The 17,208-nt window shown below is 41.7% G+C and overlaps 1 protein-coding gene across 1 annotated transcript; it reads left to right on the top strand.

The window, feature by feature from the left end:
• The first annotated feature begins 651 nt into the window (after positions 1–651).
• On the top strand, positions 652–17,201 carry cacng1a (calcium channel, voltage-dependent, gamma subunit 1a). Its single transcript, XM_004066261.5, has 4 exons — positions 652–1,262; positions 11,407–11,481; positions 15,039–15,185; positions 15,321–17,201. The coding sequence occupies exons 1-4, from the start codon at positions 1,025–1,027 to the stop codon at positions 15,551–15,553; spliced, it is 693 nt and encodes a 230-aa protein (XP_004066309.2). The 5' UTR covers positions 652–1,024; the 3' UTR covers positions 15,554–17,201.
• Positions 17,202–17,208: the final 7 nt, after the last annotated feature.

Genomic DNA, 17,208 nt, shown 5'->3' with positions numbered 1-17,208 from the left:
GAAGTTAAGGAACAGCTAAGAATGGGTTCAGCTCCGTCAATCATAAATCCAACAGAGTTATTGTGATTCGTGGCCAAGTTTTCATCTCTGAACTGATTCTGTCCCTTTAACTGAAATAGATCCAACATTTGAAGAGAGCAGCCTGTGAAAAATCCCTTTCTCTTAAAGCTCAATCTCCTTTGTGATAGGAGACACATTTTTTAGAAACTTCTGAATCAAGGAAGACATCAGTATCTCACCAAGGAAGTTATTAATGATTGGTTTTAATTTAAAGCTGCTGATTGAACTGGTATTTGAGCAGGGATACTGACAGGAATGACAAAAAGCAGCTGCGTTCCTCAGGGGAAATTGCTGTCAGCTGGATCTGAGCAACAGCTTATTATTATCGTTCACTTTCTTATTCAGTCAAATTCACAGCTTGGCAGTTTGGAGGTGAGTTCCAGCAGTAAGAACCGAAACTAAGTGCAAAGAAAACTGGCTTCCGTCTGCAGAAACACCTAACTCAGAGGGTGTTGTTGTATTTAGGATCAATGTTGGCTCACTTACGGCAAATTACAGATCACAGCACACTTGTGATGTAACTGGATAAGCAGAGAGGCGGACAATTTGACTCTCCCGTAACATTTATAGCATGAGACGCCCGGGAAACACACCCATCACCCACCACGGCAGTCAGGTCGTCCTCCTCCCTGATCTACCTCAACAGCTGACCCTCTAAACTTGCAGCCCCTCAGCAGAGCGGCAGCTTCCAGTGTGTGGGGAAACAGGGACGTGAAAGTAGGACAGAGCAGTCTGGCCCCCTTCCATTCGAACCAGAAGCACAGATCTGTGACAGGGGGAGAGAAGACACTGGTCTTGGGTGGAGAGAGGAAAAGCGAAGCAGTTCTGTGAGGCTTACTGCTAACACCGAGAACAGAAGCCCAGTGGACACAGACGAGTGTCCACAGCATCTGGTGTTGAAGGTTTTGCTGGGCTCCATCAGAAGGAGAATCTTTGCAGAGCAGAAGTGGCACCAGCTGGAGCTATGCATAAGAGTACCAAGATAAAGATTGCCGTCTTTGTGCTGTTTGTGGGAATGGCGTGCATGTTCACAGCGGTGGTAACAGACCACTGGGCAGTGCTTAGCCCGCAAATCGAGAAGGTCAATCAAACCTGCGAGGCAGCCCACTTTGGCCTGTGGAGGCTCTGCAAGAAGTTCATCTACCTCAGCTCGGAGAACTTCGTGATGGGGCACGGCTGTGGACCCATCAGTCTGCCGGGAGGTAAGACGAACTCAAGATGGGGCTTTCATTTGCAGTAAGAAGTTCTGTTTTTGTGTCTGTGGCTGATAAACTCTGAAAGTTTGGACCTTCTCTTGACGAATACTTGAATCTGCAAGGATCTTCCTGCAACCTAGACCCTTCTGCTAAACCATTAGCATGCCAAGAATAGAGGAGGATCTCCAGGCATGTGGTTTTTTTATTTGTTTGTGTAATGTTTGTTCCAGTCGGACCCTTTTTTGTTTTTAATGTTTGAGTTTGCAAAAACATCTCAACTATTCATACAGTAACATCCTAAAAGAGATTCTGATTAGCTTTAAATCAGGTTAAGCGCATTAGCTTAAGTCATCAACTTAACCTCAGAGAAAACTTTTGTTTATCCCAGAAATTGTGTTGATCGGTGATCGAGGAGTGTAAGACTGCTGTCCAAACGGTACAGCTTTAGCAGCAGCAAGTCGTTGGAGGAAAGGTAGTTGTATGCAGTTATCAGAAATCCTGTTTACTTGAATTGGGATTCAGGGAAAGGCTCGTCTAAATCCAGCTGAAATAATCACACTTTATTGGGTTTAAAAACAGCTGCTCCAACTGTGAAACTCAAGGAGATTTGATTGCATGTAAAAAATCCTAACCCCCACCCCCACCCCGGTCCTTCACTCCTAAGATGCCCTTAACAAGTGCCGGCGTTTGACATCAACCACAGCAACCCCAACTTAAAAACCCAAGTATCCAAACACCACAACAGCTGCTTTGGCTCGATGCCCCGCCCCTACACGAGTTTTTTTTTTTTTAAGGTTGAAGTCACGGCTGAAAACTCCTGGCAATTTCAAAGGACAAATATGGACACGTATGAAGCACAGGAAGGATGATCTGTTTGGGTTGAATAAACGGCTCCTCGCATTGATTCAAAAAATGCATTTTAACTGTCTTTAAAGGTGCTTTGCAGCTCGTCACCAACATCTGAAGGACTCTCAGTGTGTGTGGGAAGGTCAAGCTGATTTTGAATATTCAGCACATGCCGTGACCCAGTGACACACCCCCAGGCACATCATCTGCTGCTGGAGTGGCCCTTAGGTGCAGGCGGGGTGCAGGAATCAAAACAGCAGCCATCTGTCAGGACACAGTTGTTCCTCTCAATGAATGATGGGATTTCTGCGACCATTTCAGTCAGCTGGTTCATCAGAAAGGCCGGTTTTCTGAATAAAAGTCTGTCAAATGTTTAAGAAAGAACATCCATTCAGACTATTTTGTAGGATTTATTGCTCCTGGTTTTCCATTTTTCTGGATGCATCCAACTAAAAACTAGCAGAGATCATAAAATCTGGAACTTTCCTAAGCCAGGAAGTTAAAATCCCTTCAGAATGGTGGTCAGTCAGGAGAATACAGATCTAGAAGTTTTGTTTTGTTTCCAGTGTCAGTGGTTTAGTCTGTTTAACCTTTCAGGATGACAAAAAGAAGAGTGCAATTACAATCTGCATACATGGACATGGTTGCTCTCTGATGTTCATTTCCAAAGTAAATACATTTAAAAGTAAATAAAACTAATGTAACTTTTCAATTTATGTATCAATTGTTAAACGATTAGTTTGTTTTGATTTACAGAGGTACACATGAGAATGTTTTGGTTCTTTTTTTAAATCATAAATTAATGACTTGTATTCAGACTTCCTTAACATCCCCCGATTTTTTTTCTTTTTCTCTCCCCTTTTGTTTGTACGCTTATCCCCCATCTCTAACATCCCACTCTCTTCTTCTCTCCTTTTTTCTCCCGTTCGGTCCAACAAGAAATCTATTCAAGCATAACTAATGTGCATAAAGTTTAGCCTCAAATACAAAAGGGGTTTATACAAATAAACACCTCGTGTGTCGGCAAATTCATACCGCCTATTGGAACACTGACATCTGTCCAACTCAAGAGGCTTTCCGTGATGATCTGTTTGCTCAGTTCCTGGACAAGTTGGTCAAATACATGAATGAATGATGTGCAGAGGAAGGGGACCGTCTGTGGTTTTCTTCTTGTTGTTTTTTTTTGTTTTGCATGCTTTGAGGGGCGTGTAATATGAGACATGGTCTTTCTCGTGCTTGCTCATGTTCCCCAAATTTTAGTGTCTTGTTCCACTCATAGACATGGGAAATGACCACAGATTAATAACATAAAATGAAATGTAAAATGATCTTTCACTTGGTTGGCTGTGAAAACGTTTTATAGCCGGAGATTGCAACTGAAGTAAAAGCTTTCAAAGTGTCGGTTTCCTGTTTTCTCTTTAGTCCAGTTGCATCATGGGGCTAATTCTAGATGAATGCGGTCATCTTTGAGGCTCTGTCGGATGCCTGTATTAGTAATGTTTCAACCCTCTGGGTTAACACAGAACTTGCCTCTTTTGTCATTTGAACAAGTGCAGCAAAATTGTTCCAATCTGAATGTACGTCTGAATTCCCTCCCTAATCCCTAACTACTGAAACCCTGTATAGTGCAGGACTATGTAGTGCCCTGGATTTTAAAAGTAATTGACACACCATCAATATATATATATATTTTAATGGCAAATATGACGTCAGTGATTTCGTAAACCTAATAAATACAAGCATTTTACAAAGACTTTTTCGAAATCCTCTGTGTTCTGATGATGAAATCGTGGATGGATTATTGCCAAAAAAATATTTTCTGTCACAAAATTGTTCAAACGCAATGCATTGTGGTCCATGTTCCCCAATCTAGTGAGCACCGATGCACACTGCTTTTTCCTAGAGACTTGTGGGAAATTTCCACATGAATTTGGGATTTAATTGTAGATTTGGACAGCTCTACAAAATGGTGAGGGCACTAATACTGTACAGTGAAGGAATTAGGATATAGCCTCAGCGCCAAAAGAATCATTGGCTTTCCTATCAATCTTTGAGGGTTTCCTCAGAGTCATTAACTGTATTTGGAGAGGAACAGTGTTGTTTATCCCGCCTCCATGACCCGAGGAAGGTGTCAAGCTCTGAACTAAGGCAGACGGCGGGTAAAGACATCACATCCAGTGTGGGACGCACGACCGGAAAGAATGAACCGGCTTATTGTTGAGGCTGGCTGCTGACAAAGTGCAGACAGGCTGGAGATTACATTACATGCTGAGGGATCTTCCTGAAAACCCAGGACAGATGTATTACAGAGTCTAGAAATGCTGCAGTTGTTGTTTCAGTGGGTTTGTATAAAGAAACATGAGTTAGTGTCTTTCCTGCTGCAGGAGGAACCGATGAGACGGTCAGCCCGGCTGCTGCTTGTGGACACAGTTGAGTTTTTATGAAGCAAAGTTCAGGTGTTCCTTTTTATAGTATTTGTTTAGTAAATTAGTTTCTTGTTTGCGTCTCTTTCAAAAGTGCAAACAGTCGGCTATATGAGCCCCCCCCAACTAATTAGCCTCGCTGAGACAAATGCAATAAGCTAAACCAAAGCTAAGATGATGAGACGTAAAACTAAAATAAAAAAAAAAGAAATCACATGTTGTAATATCAGATATCAGAGTTATGCACAGAAATGGGCGGAGTTTGACAAATTCCTAGCTTTACAGAGATTCTGATGTTGGACCAGCCGGCTTTTCTTTTTCTGAAGAGGTCAGGGTTCTGTGACCCCATTGTGACCCCATAGATGGACTGGGTCCGGACCCCGAAAAGAATGGCTTTATTTCAGCTGAATTGAAACAAATGGGTCATGTGACCTCGCCTTGCGTCCATGTCCTTTTCTAGGAGGGAAATCTCCTACTTAAAATCAGCTAAAAGCTTGGATCAAACTCTATGAAGTATCTCACAAGCTGAGAGCACTCTGAAGAGAGACACTTAATGCGCTCAGACTTTGACAGCCACCACCTTTTTCTCTGTAATTCAACAAAATCATTCGCTACTCTACAGAGATACAGCTGTAAAAGTCTTAATTGCTACAGTAGGGTTTTTCTCTGCTTCTTATTTAGAGGTAAAACTGTGTAAAAAAGTCCAAATGTAAATCTGAATCGGTATTTCGGCATTTTTAAGGGCCACTGCAGAGAATAATAAATTCTTTGAATCCGTCTGCTCGCATCCCAACAATACAAAATCTGTTTTATTCATTTATTCTTTTACCTTTCATACAAAACGGTGGTGAACCCGCTCCGCCCTAGTCCTAAAAATAGGACCTGTAAATACTCAGCTGTGCTAGGGGGGGTCAAGTGTCCATGCACAGGCCCGGTGACTCTCTGAGTGACAGGGCCGGCTGAAAGGGCCCAGCATAACTCTAAAGCTCACACTAGTCTGCTCCCTCATGACCTGGCTGCACTTTTCTGTCCCCATGCAGTTGTAATCTTACACATTTCCTGGGGATGCCGAGTCCAAATAAGTAGTGAAATCGCCGCCGTTTTCCAGATCAACACTCTGACACGGCAGTTCAGGTAGCACGTGGGGATGGGCTGCTCCTGATTCTGAGCTTCACAATTGGATCAAAGTATCACAGTGGCATCTGCAGGGTTAGAATTGACAAACTCTTCAAGGGTCGGTTTTATAGTACTAGGTACAAAAGTCTACATTTTTTTGTTAATTAACTAATTTTACCACAAATAAAAAAAGATTCAGTCAAAGTCGTTGGCTTTTGCAGAAAACCTGAAGATGTCTTTGTGTGGGACGCCCATGTGGTCTGTAACAAAAGAATGGCAGGCTTTTCAATGGCCTGACAGCAGAAGCGGCTCAGGGGCTCAGATGTGCGAGCCGAGCTTTACCCAAGCAATAAACAAGATGAATTAACAGAACACATTAAAGCCACGAAGGACGGAGATTCCTGCGATGTGACAAATGTGCTGAAATGCTGCTAATCTCAAGTTTGCACCGAACTTATCTACTTAAACTTCAAAGGGCCTATATCATGCAATATCAACTTTTTTGAGCTATTTAGTGTATTTTCGTGTTCATTCATCATTAAAAACAACCCCAAAGCGGAATTTGGATCCATTCATGGATTTTTGAACATTCCTCTAAAAACCTTCTCTCTGAGCGCCAATCCACAATCCACAAAAATGATCAGATCCTCACATTGTGACATCACAATGTCACCGCCCCTTCCAGGAAGAGTCTGTGCTGCCAGCTCCGCCTCTAGGCTAACACACAGACCCGCTTTCTCCGTGGAGCTAGCTTTCCTTTCCTTTTCTATGCGCTATACGCACATCCATCTTTGCAAAAGTTCGGATGTTGTTTGTTTTTGTGGGCGAAACGCAGACACGCTGCCGAGGCTGGCTCTGGGTTGACGTCATGAAATGGGCGGAACCCACAAGGAGTGAAAGGCGGAGCCTCAGAGATTAAGTCGTCTTATTTCCAGGTAAGGAAAATGAGCTGCGAAAATAACTCATATTTGATTAAAAAAATGCAATATTTTGTGTATCAAAGGTCAAATATGAACATATATATGGATATACTTTAGTCTGACACTCTCAAGAAAAGCATGATATAGGTCCTTTAAAGAGTTAAAGTTGTTCTTGAGATTTGTTCTTCTCATTTGACCCCCCCTCTGGGGAGCAGTGAGCTGCAGACACAGCTGCTCAGGAACCATTTGGTGGTTCAATCCCCCAATCCATCCCCTAAATGCTGAGTGCCAAGCAGGGAGGAACCCATGACCTTCCAGTCTCAGGCTGGACACTCTCCCACAAGGCCACAGAGCTGGGATCAAAGGCCTACTGTCTGCACCGGTATCTCATCACATAGACGTGAAAATTGAAGGAATCCCTGAAGCTTCTCATTTGAAAGCAAAAAAAAAAAAAAAAAAAAAAAAGGAGGAAAAAAAGTAGCTGTGATTATATTTTTCTGAATAAAAAAATCAAATCAGGACTACATGCAGAAGTACTTAGAAGCGTGCAAACCCATTTCAGCCTCTCCTTTGAATGCAAGGCTTCATGCACCATCTCGTGTTGTCTACAGAGATAACAGCAGGACTGGTTGCTTAGTAACAACCTCTGCCTCTTTTTTGTCTCTCTTTTGTGGCCACTAACTGTATTTTATATATATGCAATACGACGTACAGCACTAAAACATTTTAATCTTTAAAGGCCATCTTTGTGTGAACACAGTAACTCTCATTTAGCATCAGGAAAATAGTCTTTTACTGTCTCTCTGAGTCGGCTATAGCTTGCAGCTTCATTACTCTCCATGTTTTGCTGCACGTTTTACTTCCTCCATGTCTCTGCGCAGAGATGAGAGTGCTCTTGACTTTTCTCTTCCTGAACAGGTTTGATGTCTCTGCAAATGACAATTTAAGCCTTTTTATGCATTTTTCATCACCCCCCCCCCCCCCCCCCCATTCCCTGCTACATGAACAGGGGCTCACATGTTGAGCGTGCGCGCCCATCCCGTGCTGTGCATTTCCATTAGTCTGTCGCATGTGTGATTGGAGATAAGTTAATCAAGGTTTGACAAGAAGCCCAGCTAGTTTTGAAACTGGAGTCAATTTTTTATCGCCTGGCGAAGCATCAAAGGGCACCTCGTCTACCGAACCAGTGAGTGAACACACAGAGCAGCTTGGCTTTATTCCTGCGAATCCCAAAGGTTTAGCACCTCATCTGGGGGAAAGAATTAAATGTGAAGGCAGCCGTAATCACACTCACTCTGAGAGTTAAACCACACAGTGCAGGCTGTGCCTCTGTATTCTTTTTTTTTATGTTCAGTTTACTCTGTGTCTCTCCCAGTATGAGTGTAAAGTGGTCAATTGATGCACTTTAATCACCAGGGGTTAGTTAGGGAGTAGATGCAGTTCAGAAAGCAGGGAAACAGATGTGGGGCATAACCCACATAGTTTAAATGAAAAAAGAGAAAAGGGACATGACTGTAAATGCTAATGAGCTTTGCTTAACCCTTGTGCTATCCTAGGCACTTTACCATTGGGAGTTGGGTCATCTAGACCCACTAGACAGTGCTCTGAACCTTTTTTCTTCAATGATTTGTGATCTTCACTGGTGTCCATGGATGACATGAAATCTTTCCACCTTTATCCACCTTTGTCATGGTAGGGAGAACACGTCAAAGTAAGGGAGGGGTCATCTAAGATAGCACAAGGGTTAACAGAACAAAACCTCCAGGCCGCGTCACACTGCAGCCACGGACATTTTGCGCATACGAAAACTGGTCATAAGTGAATAAACGTAGAAAATGTAAGAAAATGTATGTACCACGAATGTACCACGTTCAGACCTCTGACATAGTAATGAACCACGCGAATAACACGTGAATTAATGTGAAGGGCCAATGTGTGCATCAGTTACGTAATTTAACGTGATTTTAACATGATATACTGTATGCATATGTGATATAAAAGTTAGACATAGGTGGTGCCTGCGTGAAAAGTCCATTAGATGGACATGGACCGGTCATGGAAAGACACAAATTTGCGTGTACATCTGGCACGATTGCACTTTACGTAATAATTTAAAGGATTATTAGTTATTGTCATTTGCACAGTAAGGAAACGGGTTTCCCTGTACAATGAGATGCTTACATTGCTGTCTGCTCTGAATGCCAAAAGGTTAAAGGTCAAATCGAATGAAATAAGATAGGATAGAATATAAACAAGATATCTGAAAAATTCACACATAGCATAAAATATAACTATCAGTAAATGACTAAACCTATATGCAGCTGTTGTGCAAATTCAGCTGGGAGTAGCTGTGCAAAAGAGACTTTCATGAGCTTAACAGCGTGATCCACATGGACGTTGAATATTAAGGTTGAAGAGCAGTAATAGTAAACGACGAGGCTGTGCAAAGGTGCCGTTTGTCTGCTGCGGACTCCTGTCAGCTGTTAAGGAGTCTGATGGCAGAGGGAACGAAAGAGTTCCTAATAATTGTTCACAATTGCGCATAAACAACGTAAAACTGTGTGATTCTCAACTGCTCCAAACCGAATTCACATAAAGGCCCGTCGGCCAAAAACCCTCGACGGACATCTGCCCACATGCACAAATGACGAACGCAAGCAGTAGCGAGCAATTGCCCCGGGGCGCAAATTTAAAGGGGGCGGCGGCTCAGTGCTAGAAAAAGAATATATAAAAAATCTGCGCCACTATTGGTTTCTTTATTATCTGTTATATCCCAGAGTTTGGAACAGCCTGAAAGCTGTGAGTTGGCGCCCCTGCAGCATCTCCTGTGTGAGGAGGTGCTGCAAATGTGTGTGAAGGAAAAGGGGAGGCTGGAGGACGCAGGAGCGCAGCCGCGATTGCGCAACACCTGGGTCATGGGTGCCTTTAGATTACTCAGCTAATGCTAATAATGTCATTATTTATTAACTATTGCAGACATTGTTGTTATGTGTCTTTATTTTCCATATAAATGTATTTTCTTTGTTTGCCCGTGGTTTAGTTGGTGTCAGTATTTAACATAAAGACAGCAGGTAATGCACTAAAACAGCTGCACTTTTGACATCATAAATAAACAATAGCTTATTTGTTTATGAATGTTTTGAGTTTTGTGGAGGACTTTTACCGTTGGTGTTGCACAAAATTAGGAAAATTACAAATATTTTTGGAATAATCCCACTGATGAGTTATGTGATTTAGTTTTTAATGATTTATAACACTTAAAAATAATATTTATAATAAGAGGCTTTAAAAAAACAACTGTGATACGTTTCACACATGACGTCACACACCAAGCACAAATGAACTTATTGCTAAAAATGATGCCAGCTGTAAAAAAACGGACAAAAGAGCAAAGAAAACGAAATGATTTGATTTATTATTTTTGATTATTCATATTTCCAGGCTTTGTTTGTTTTGTTCTGCTGCATGTTTATATTTGAATAATTTTGACAGAATATATTTTTAGCGAGAGCAAAATATTATACGTTATCTTAGTTTTAACAAGATTCATTTTGGATCAATATTCTGTTTTGATTCATGTTTATGTACAAAAAGTTGAGTTTTAAAGGTTTGAAAGTTTAAAAAGTTTAGTTTTAGAGTGTTTCAGTAAATGTTTATCTTGTTCGGCCCAAACCCTAAAGCATGTTTTGGATTTAGGCCCCCTGTGGAGCTGGGTTTGACCCCTCTGCAATCCGACCTTCAAATTCACGCATTTTGGGTGTAAAACGGCGAATTCAAACACAAGAGGATGTCGTCAAATTTGTATGTGAGGAACACTTTATTATTATCACAAAACCTGAAATCTCATACATGGAAAATGCACAAATTGTGTGTAGTGGCTGTGTGACCCGGCCTGTGTGGAGGCGGCAGGGAAGGTTGTGTTGTTGGTTCAGGCTGCAATCACTTTCTTACATGTCTTTATTCCTGATTTTTATCGGGCATTGCAGCATTTTTTTTTTTTTTAAAACCAAAATAAAGACGAGCAAAACTACAATAAAAAACAATCTGGTTCTCGTGTCTGAAACGGTGTTGTTCCGTCTGAAAATGTAGATTTTTAGAATAACCAAGGTGACAGTCATGAGAACCACCCCACGAAGTTATAGCATTTCCCAACTCTCCAATGTCCATGTTTGCTCAAATCTTTTAGCATTTTTTCTCAAGATAGCGAACTGAAATTGAAAAAATGAATGCAGAAATGCACCGATGTGCATTGGATTTGGTTAAATGTGTATTTTTCATTGTCACATGATAAACTTTTCTCCCAGCTGATCCTCATTTAAATACTTTCTTATGATTTGCCCCTTTCACTGCAAGAAGTGTCACAGGTTGCCTCCTAAACCGCTTTTCTCCATTTCCTGTACCTTTTTGAATTGATATTATAATAATGGCTATTTTACTCAACTGAAACATTCAATCGTTTTAAATTGCTCTAAATGACAACAATCAGAATCTCTTAAACTACAGCAGCCTGAGAATCGGCTGATTGCACCAAGCAGGAAGCGTGACCTGTGAAGCGTGACGTGTTTGTGACTTCCGCCTCCATCTTTGTCGGGCTGCCGTGGTCACTGCGTCCGATTGGCTAAAGAATCTTTATTTATTGATTCATTTCTGCATATTACGTCATTGTCTCTTGTGAATCCTACTTAGTTATTCATTCATAAAATGTTAATTTGTGTTTTTTCTGTTAATCTATGAGTTTGTGCTATAGAAGTCCCTGCATCCTCACTCTCACGTGCACGTGATCACGTGCACTCAGCGACTGTGGTGAACAGCCGTGGTTTAAATGTGTGTTCTGTGTTTTCACAGAGGAAAACTGCACCTACTTCCGACACTTCTCTCCGGGACAAAATACTGAAATATTTGAATACAAAACACAAAAAGGTAGGTTTTCTCTTTCCTGACTCACTCTATCCTTTTTTTTTTTTGAAAGGTCAACACATACAGTAAAAATATTTTTAAAAAAAGGGTCTGGTTACCTGCCTTCCCACCTGGTTGCAGACAAGATGGCGCCCGGACATCGTTAGCAGGAAATGGAAATTGTACAAGATTTCAGAATTTCATTTAAACCTTTGAATATGATTAAAGGGTTCAGTGAGCAACATGAGCTCAAATCGGGGCAAAAACGGTCATCGTTTTGTTCGTTTCAAAAAGGATAGTAACAGAAGTGTTCAGAGCTTTAGCTCCAGTGTTTACATTCCTTCAACAACTGTAACCTTTCAACCCTCAATGTGATCACCAGAAATCACCGTTGACACTTTATATGCACATCAGGGAAGGGTTCCTGACGGGCGCAAAGCCACTTTTCTCTGCTGATAAGCTGATTCACGTTGATCGCATAACCCTTGTGGGGTCCAGTTGACCCCACCCTTACATTTACGTGTTCTCCCTACCATGACGAAGGTGGATAAGATAGGATTATATGTGATCCATGGACACCAGTGAAGATCAAGAATCATTGGAGAAAAATAAGGTCCTGTGGGGTCCAGATGACCCCACTTCCAACTTAACATGCCTTGGATAGTGCAAGGGTTAAGGAGTTACGGCTAGAGCAAAGCGGGCTTTGACAAGCGGGAAAAAACTGAAACTGTTAGGGTCGCCAACTAAATTCCTGTTTTTGGACCAAAAAAACAACCAAAATGGTGATGCGTGAACTTCCGGTTCCAGTAAATAGTGTCCAGGCGCCGTGTTGTTGTCTGCAACCACGTCCTCTCGACTTTTCCAGCTGAGCTGCGGCTCCTTCCTCCACAGAACTGCTAAGTCGGCAAAATGCCTGTTATCGATAGAATCTATCATGAATGATGAAGCATCTCATGAAAGTGCAGCTCAAGACCAATTTCTGCAGCTGACGTGGTATTGGGGGGGGGGGGGGGGGGGGCATTCCTCTCTTCCTCAGTGACCCTTTTGGAGCTGCAGCCCCTCTGGGGCGAGTACAAGTGGTGCATTGTCACCATCAATTCCCGGGGTGTGAATGTAAATGGACTTGTGTGTGATGTGAAGCACACTGACACAAACCTGAACCCACCGACGCATGAACTCAGTAGGACTCTTCCACCAACCGATTGACCGATCTCAAGTGTCCGCAGACAGACGTCCACACGGCGCCGCACACACATAAAACCCTTCACTTCCATCCCGAGCATTTTCACGCTGGAATCAAGAGGCACACACATCCTCACCACAGGCAGGTCCATCCACTCCGTTAGCGTCTTATCTCCCTACAGCAGCTCCTCAGTGAGAGGCAACCAATGAAGCTGCTGGAGGTGAAGAACGCCAAACTTCTTCTGAAGGCGATTACGCAACTAACTGAAGAAATTACAAATGGCACTGACAAGAAAGAGTTCGTGGTAGGAGTGTTCATCGATTTGAAAAAGGCTTTTGACACAATTCATCATAACATTCTAGTAAACAAACTGGAAAAGTATGGAATACGAGGACCTGCATTAAAATGGTTAAACATTAATAACAGGCAGCAGTTTGTCCAACTGGAGGACTGTAAATCATCCCTGCTAAATTTAAGCTGTGGAGTTCCACAAGGGTCAATATTAGGTCCCACACTGTTCATCCTTTACATTAATCACATACACTTGGTATCAAATACACTCAAATACTTTCTATACGCAGACGACACAAATATAGTCTGTACAGGGGAGAATCTCAGGGAAATTATAAAAAGAGTAAATACGGAATTAGGAAAACTGAAACAATGGTTTGACAAAAATAAACTGTGTTAACAAAACTAAATTCATGATTTTCGGAAATCGCCACATTCCTGCAGAATTAGAAATAAAAGTTGCCATTCATAACCATGTTCTGGAAAGAGTGTCTGAAATCAAGTTCCTTGGAGTAATTATGGACCACAAAATAAGCTGGAAACCACAAATAAAGCAGGTCAGAGCTAAAATTGCTAAAAGCATAGAAGTGTTGGGAAAAACGTGCCATACTCTCACTCACAAAGCACGTTTACTAATATATTCATCCATAATACTACCATATTTACAGTACAGATTGGGGAAATACTTATTAAACAAACCTACACTGTTTATATATCTTACAAAAAAGAGCTGTCTGAATTGTTCATGGAGTGGATTATGGGACACATACAAATACCTCATTTTTAAAGTCGGGTTTATTGAACCTATGAGATCTAGTGAAACTGAAGACGGCTCTCATCATGTTTAAAGCCAGAAACCACTTCCTTCCAAAAAACTTACAGCAAATGTTCAAAGACAGAGACGGAAGTTACCATCCAAGAAAACAACTGAATTTCAAAAAGCAGTGTGTTCGCACAACAAAAAAGAAAATGTGTCTATTAAATTATGGCGTGGATTTATGGAATGAATTGGATGAAGGTTTAAAACAAACACATACTTTCCATGTATTCAAAAAAACCTACAAGAAGTCACTAATAGAACTTTATAAGGCCAGAAATGATTAATAAAACAAAAAAAAGTCACTTTTGCACAGTTGCCATGCAGAATTGTACCGTGAATGTTTTGTACCTATCTGTAAATAGCAATACGTGTATTGAATATGCACATCATAAGGTTCTGTAAAAAGGGGTGGGAGCAGACATCCTTTTCAAGCACACTGTATTGCTTTAGGTCTTTTTTAAACCACTGTGTTGTGTTGATTTTTCATTTGTGTTTGAAATTATCTAAACTGAAACTGAAAGTGCAGAAACTCTGCACCTCAGTACCAACACAGTTCTTCTCATGGTGCTTTCTTTGGAGGACACATTTTATCTAACAAAAGGTCACAGGAATGACCCTTGTGCTATCTTGTGGGGTCCAGATGACCCCACAAGATAGTGCTCTGAACCTTTTTTCTTCAATGATTTGTGATCTGGTGTCCATGGATTACATGAAATCTTTCCACATTTATCCACCTTTGTCATGGTAGGGAGAACACCTCAATGTAAGGGTGGGGTCATCTAAGACAGCACAGGGTTAAACGTGATTCTATCTCTGCTTCATAGGGGGAGGGGGGGTCTTTTAATCCTACGGGACAGGATCAAATTCTCGAAGATCTGAGAGGCGTTTCTGCCGACGCGTTCTACAGACGAGCACCTTCCCAGAGGACCAGCACTGGCGTTTGGCTCAGCTTCAGTTTCCGGCAAAAGACGACGGCTCCCACCCCCAAAGGACTGGCTTTTCCCATGGGTTTCCTGCACTGGCAGAACATCAGAAGCCTCACATCCTACCCACCTCCCTCCTCAAATACAAACCAGCTGGTGTTTCAGTTTTCTAGAGAATTATAAAAAATAAAAATAAAAAGTTTGATTCAAAATGTGAATGAGAATTTTTACTTTTTATGACTTGATCTTTTGTTTAATGAACACACCAAAGAGGAGATGTAGAAGGGACTTTAAACCTTGTGCCTGAATTGATGTTTTAGTACCACCTCCAGCGACTTCATATAAATGCTTTCTTTCTCAACAGAGTACAATATCTCTGCAGCAGCCATCTCCATCTTCAGTCTGGCCTTCATGATCTTAGGATCCTTGTGTTTGCTGGGATGGTGCACCGGCAAAGGCAAAGGAAGAGACTACCTCCTGAAGCCTGCTGGCATGTTCTTTGCTTTTGCAGGTGAGGTCAGCAAACCAATTAGTGCACTCAAAGTACAGCTCGCTCTGTTGTAAAGGTCACGGACGTGTTTGCGCCGTCTAGAAATCTGCTGCAAAGGATGGCGTCCATAGCTGGCTCACAAACTTCTCTCCTCAGGTCTCTGTGCCTTCATCTCGCTGGAGGTCATGCGTCAGTCGGTCAAACGGATGATTGAGAGCGAGGACACGATCTGGATCGAGTACTACTACTCCTGGTCCTTCGCCTGTGCCTGCACCGGCTTTGTCCTCCTCTTCCTCTGCGGTATATCACTTCTCGTCCTCTCCATGCCTCAAATGCCCAGGAATCCATGGGAGACGTGCATGGACGCCGAGCCGGAGCAAGCCGAATGATGGACTGCTGCACGTATAAAAGCAGTCGAGGGAAGTCCATACTGATTCACCGTAACCCTTGTGCTATCCTAGGCACTTTGACATTGGGAGTTGGGTCATCTAGACCCACTAGACAGTGCTTTTAACCTTTTTTCTTCAATGATTTGTGATCTTCACTGGTGTCCATGGATTACATGAAATCCTCTCCACCTTTGTCATGGTAGGGATAACACGTCAATGTAAGGGTGGGGTCATCTGGACCCCATAGGATAGCACAAGGGTTAAAGGCCCACTCCAATGAATATCCTGTTTTTCACATCTTTGAGTACTTGTTTATTCAAATCAGGAGCAGACAAAACAAATGCCGTTTGAAACAGCTCTCTTTTGTGACACGTTAAGTAAAATGGGCGGGGCCAAAGTCTCCCTGCTCCGCTTCCTTCTGATGCATCCTTGCAGGCAAACAGATCCACGAACATTTTTGTTTTCCTCGTCTGAGCTGGAATGTGGGTCAAACCTCTGATATTACTCGTCCTTTTTGTAGCACCGGTAATGTTAGCTTGGGGTTGTGAGGGGCTGTAAGCTAGCAGGAGAGAGCGTAAACAAGGGGATGATGGGATATCAGCAGAGGCTTACCAACTGCGGCAACAGTCCCGACCACAACTCAAAGGTGAATTGTTTTAATATTTTTTTTTTTTTTTTTTCAATTTTGGATGAACTCCTGCCGCTCTGCAGTAACTAGGATTTTGGATTTGGGCTATAAAAGGTATAATAATAATATTTAAAAAAAAAACATTGGGAATGATTTCACAACAGATCCAAAGTTGAGGGAAGGGAGGGTGGCTTTAAGAGCAAGAAGCTGCCATATGGGAATAAATTCTGGATGAATGTTTGCCCCATTTGTGACCCAAAGACATCTTTGCATTACTTTCCAAAGAGAAAATAAAAGACATCAAACTGTATATTAAAACTATCTGACTCACCGTCATCGTTATTGCAGAAATAGACGCGTTAAATGAAAAATGAATGCTTTTGATGCAAAGCTCTGTCTCAGTACACTTCATCTGTAATTGAAAGCGTAAGACGTGTTCAATCTCACCTCTAATTTCTTGTTATTGTGGTTTAACTTTTTTTTATGAAACACTGATTTTAAAGCATTTAAATGATAACTATAGGTTTAGCATCCAGTTTCTTTCATGTGCTGCATCATGTACGTATCCTGTACCAACCTGTCGCTCTTGACTTTGAAAAGCATCCATCAGCTTTAACTTTGAGCTCATCTTTAGGATAGCGGCGTGCAGCAGCCTGAATACTGAGCAATCAGTCAGAAAGGCCTCAGCTGTTGAAATGTTACTAAAAATGCTTTTTTATCACTAACATATGTGCAGCAGATACTTACGTCTATGGTTGTTAATGAAATTGTGACTTTAATATATATTAAAAGTGCAACCCCAATCTGAAATATTTGCTAAAACCAATCCAGAACATGTAAGAACATTAAAATGTCCCCTTTGTGGGATCAATAAAGTTGGATTCTTTTCTATTCTCTCACTTTTGCTATGAATGTCTTTGATCTTCTTCATTCTAGCTGATTCTAGTTTCTCTGAATCGATGTGTGTGTTTGTTAAACGCATTCAATTTGTAAAGAAAATAAACTTTTGAGCATTGGAAACTTTGTC

The sequence above is a fragment of the Oryzias latipes genome, chromosome 1, assembly GCF_053564925.1.
Source record: "Oryzias latipes strain Hd-rR chromosome 1, Olatipes_Hd-rR_3.1".
Classification (NCBI taxonomy): Eukaryota; Metazoa; Chordata; class Actinopteri; order Beloniformes; family Adrianichthyidae; genus Oryzias; species Oryzias latipes.
Note: the sequence above shows the minus strand (reverse complement) of the source record. Positions and strands in the feature narration are given on the sequence as shown.

What these genes read in the sequence shown, in the direction of transcription:
- cacng1a (XM_004066261.5), top strand. Translation starts at nt 1,025, where the DNA reads ATGCATAAGAGTACCAAGATAAAGATTGCCGTCTTTGTGCTGTTTGTG. An exon ending in ACCCATCAGTCTGCCGGGAG is followed by an intron (nt 1,263 to 11,406) that starts GTAAGACGAACT and finishes GTGTTTTCACAG; the next exon opens with AGGAAAACTGCACCTACTTC. An exon ending in TGAATACAAAACACAAAAAG is followed by an intron (nt 11,482 to 15,038) that starts GTAGGTTTTCTC and finishes CTTTCTCAACAG; the next exon opens with AGTACAATATCTCTGCAGCA.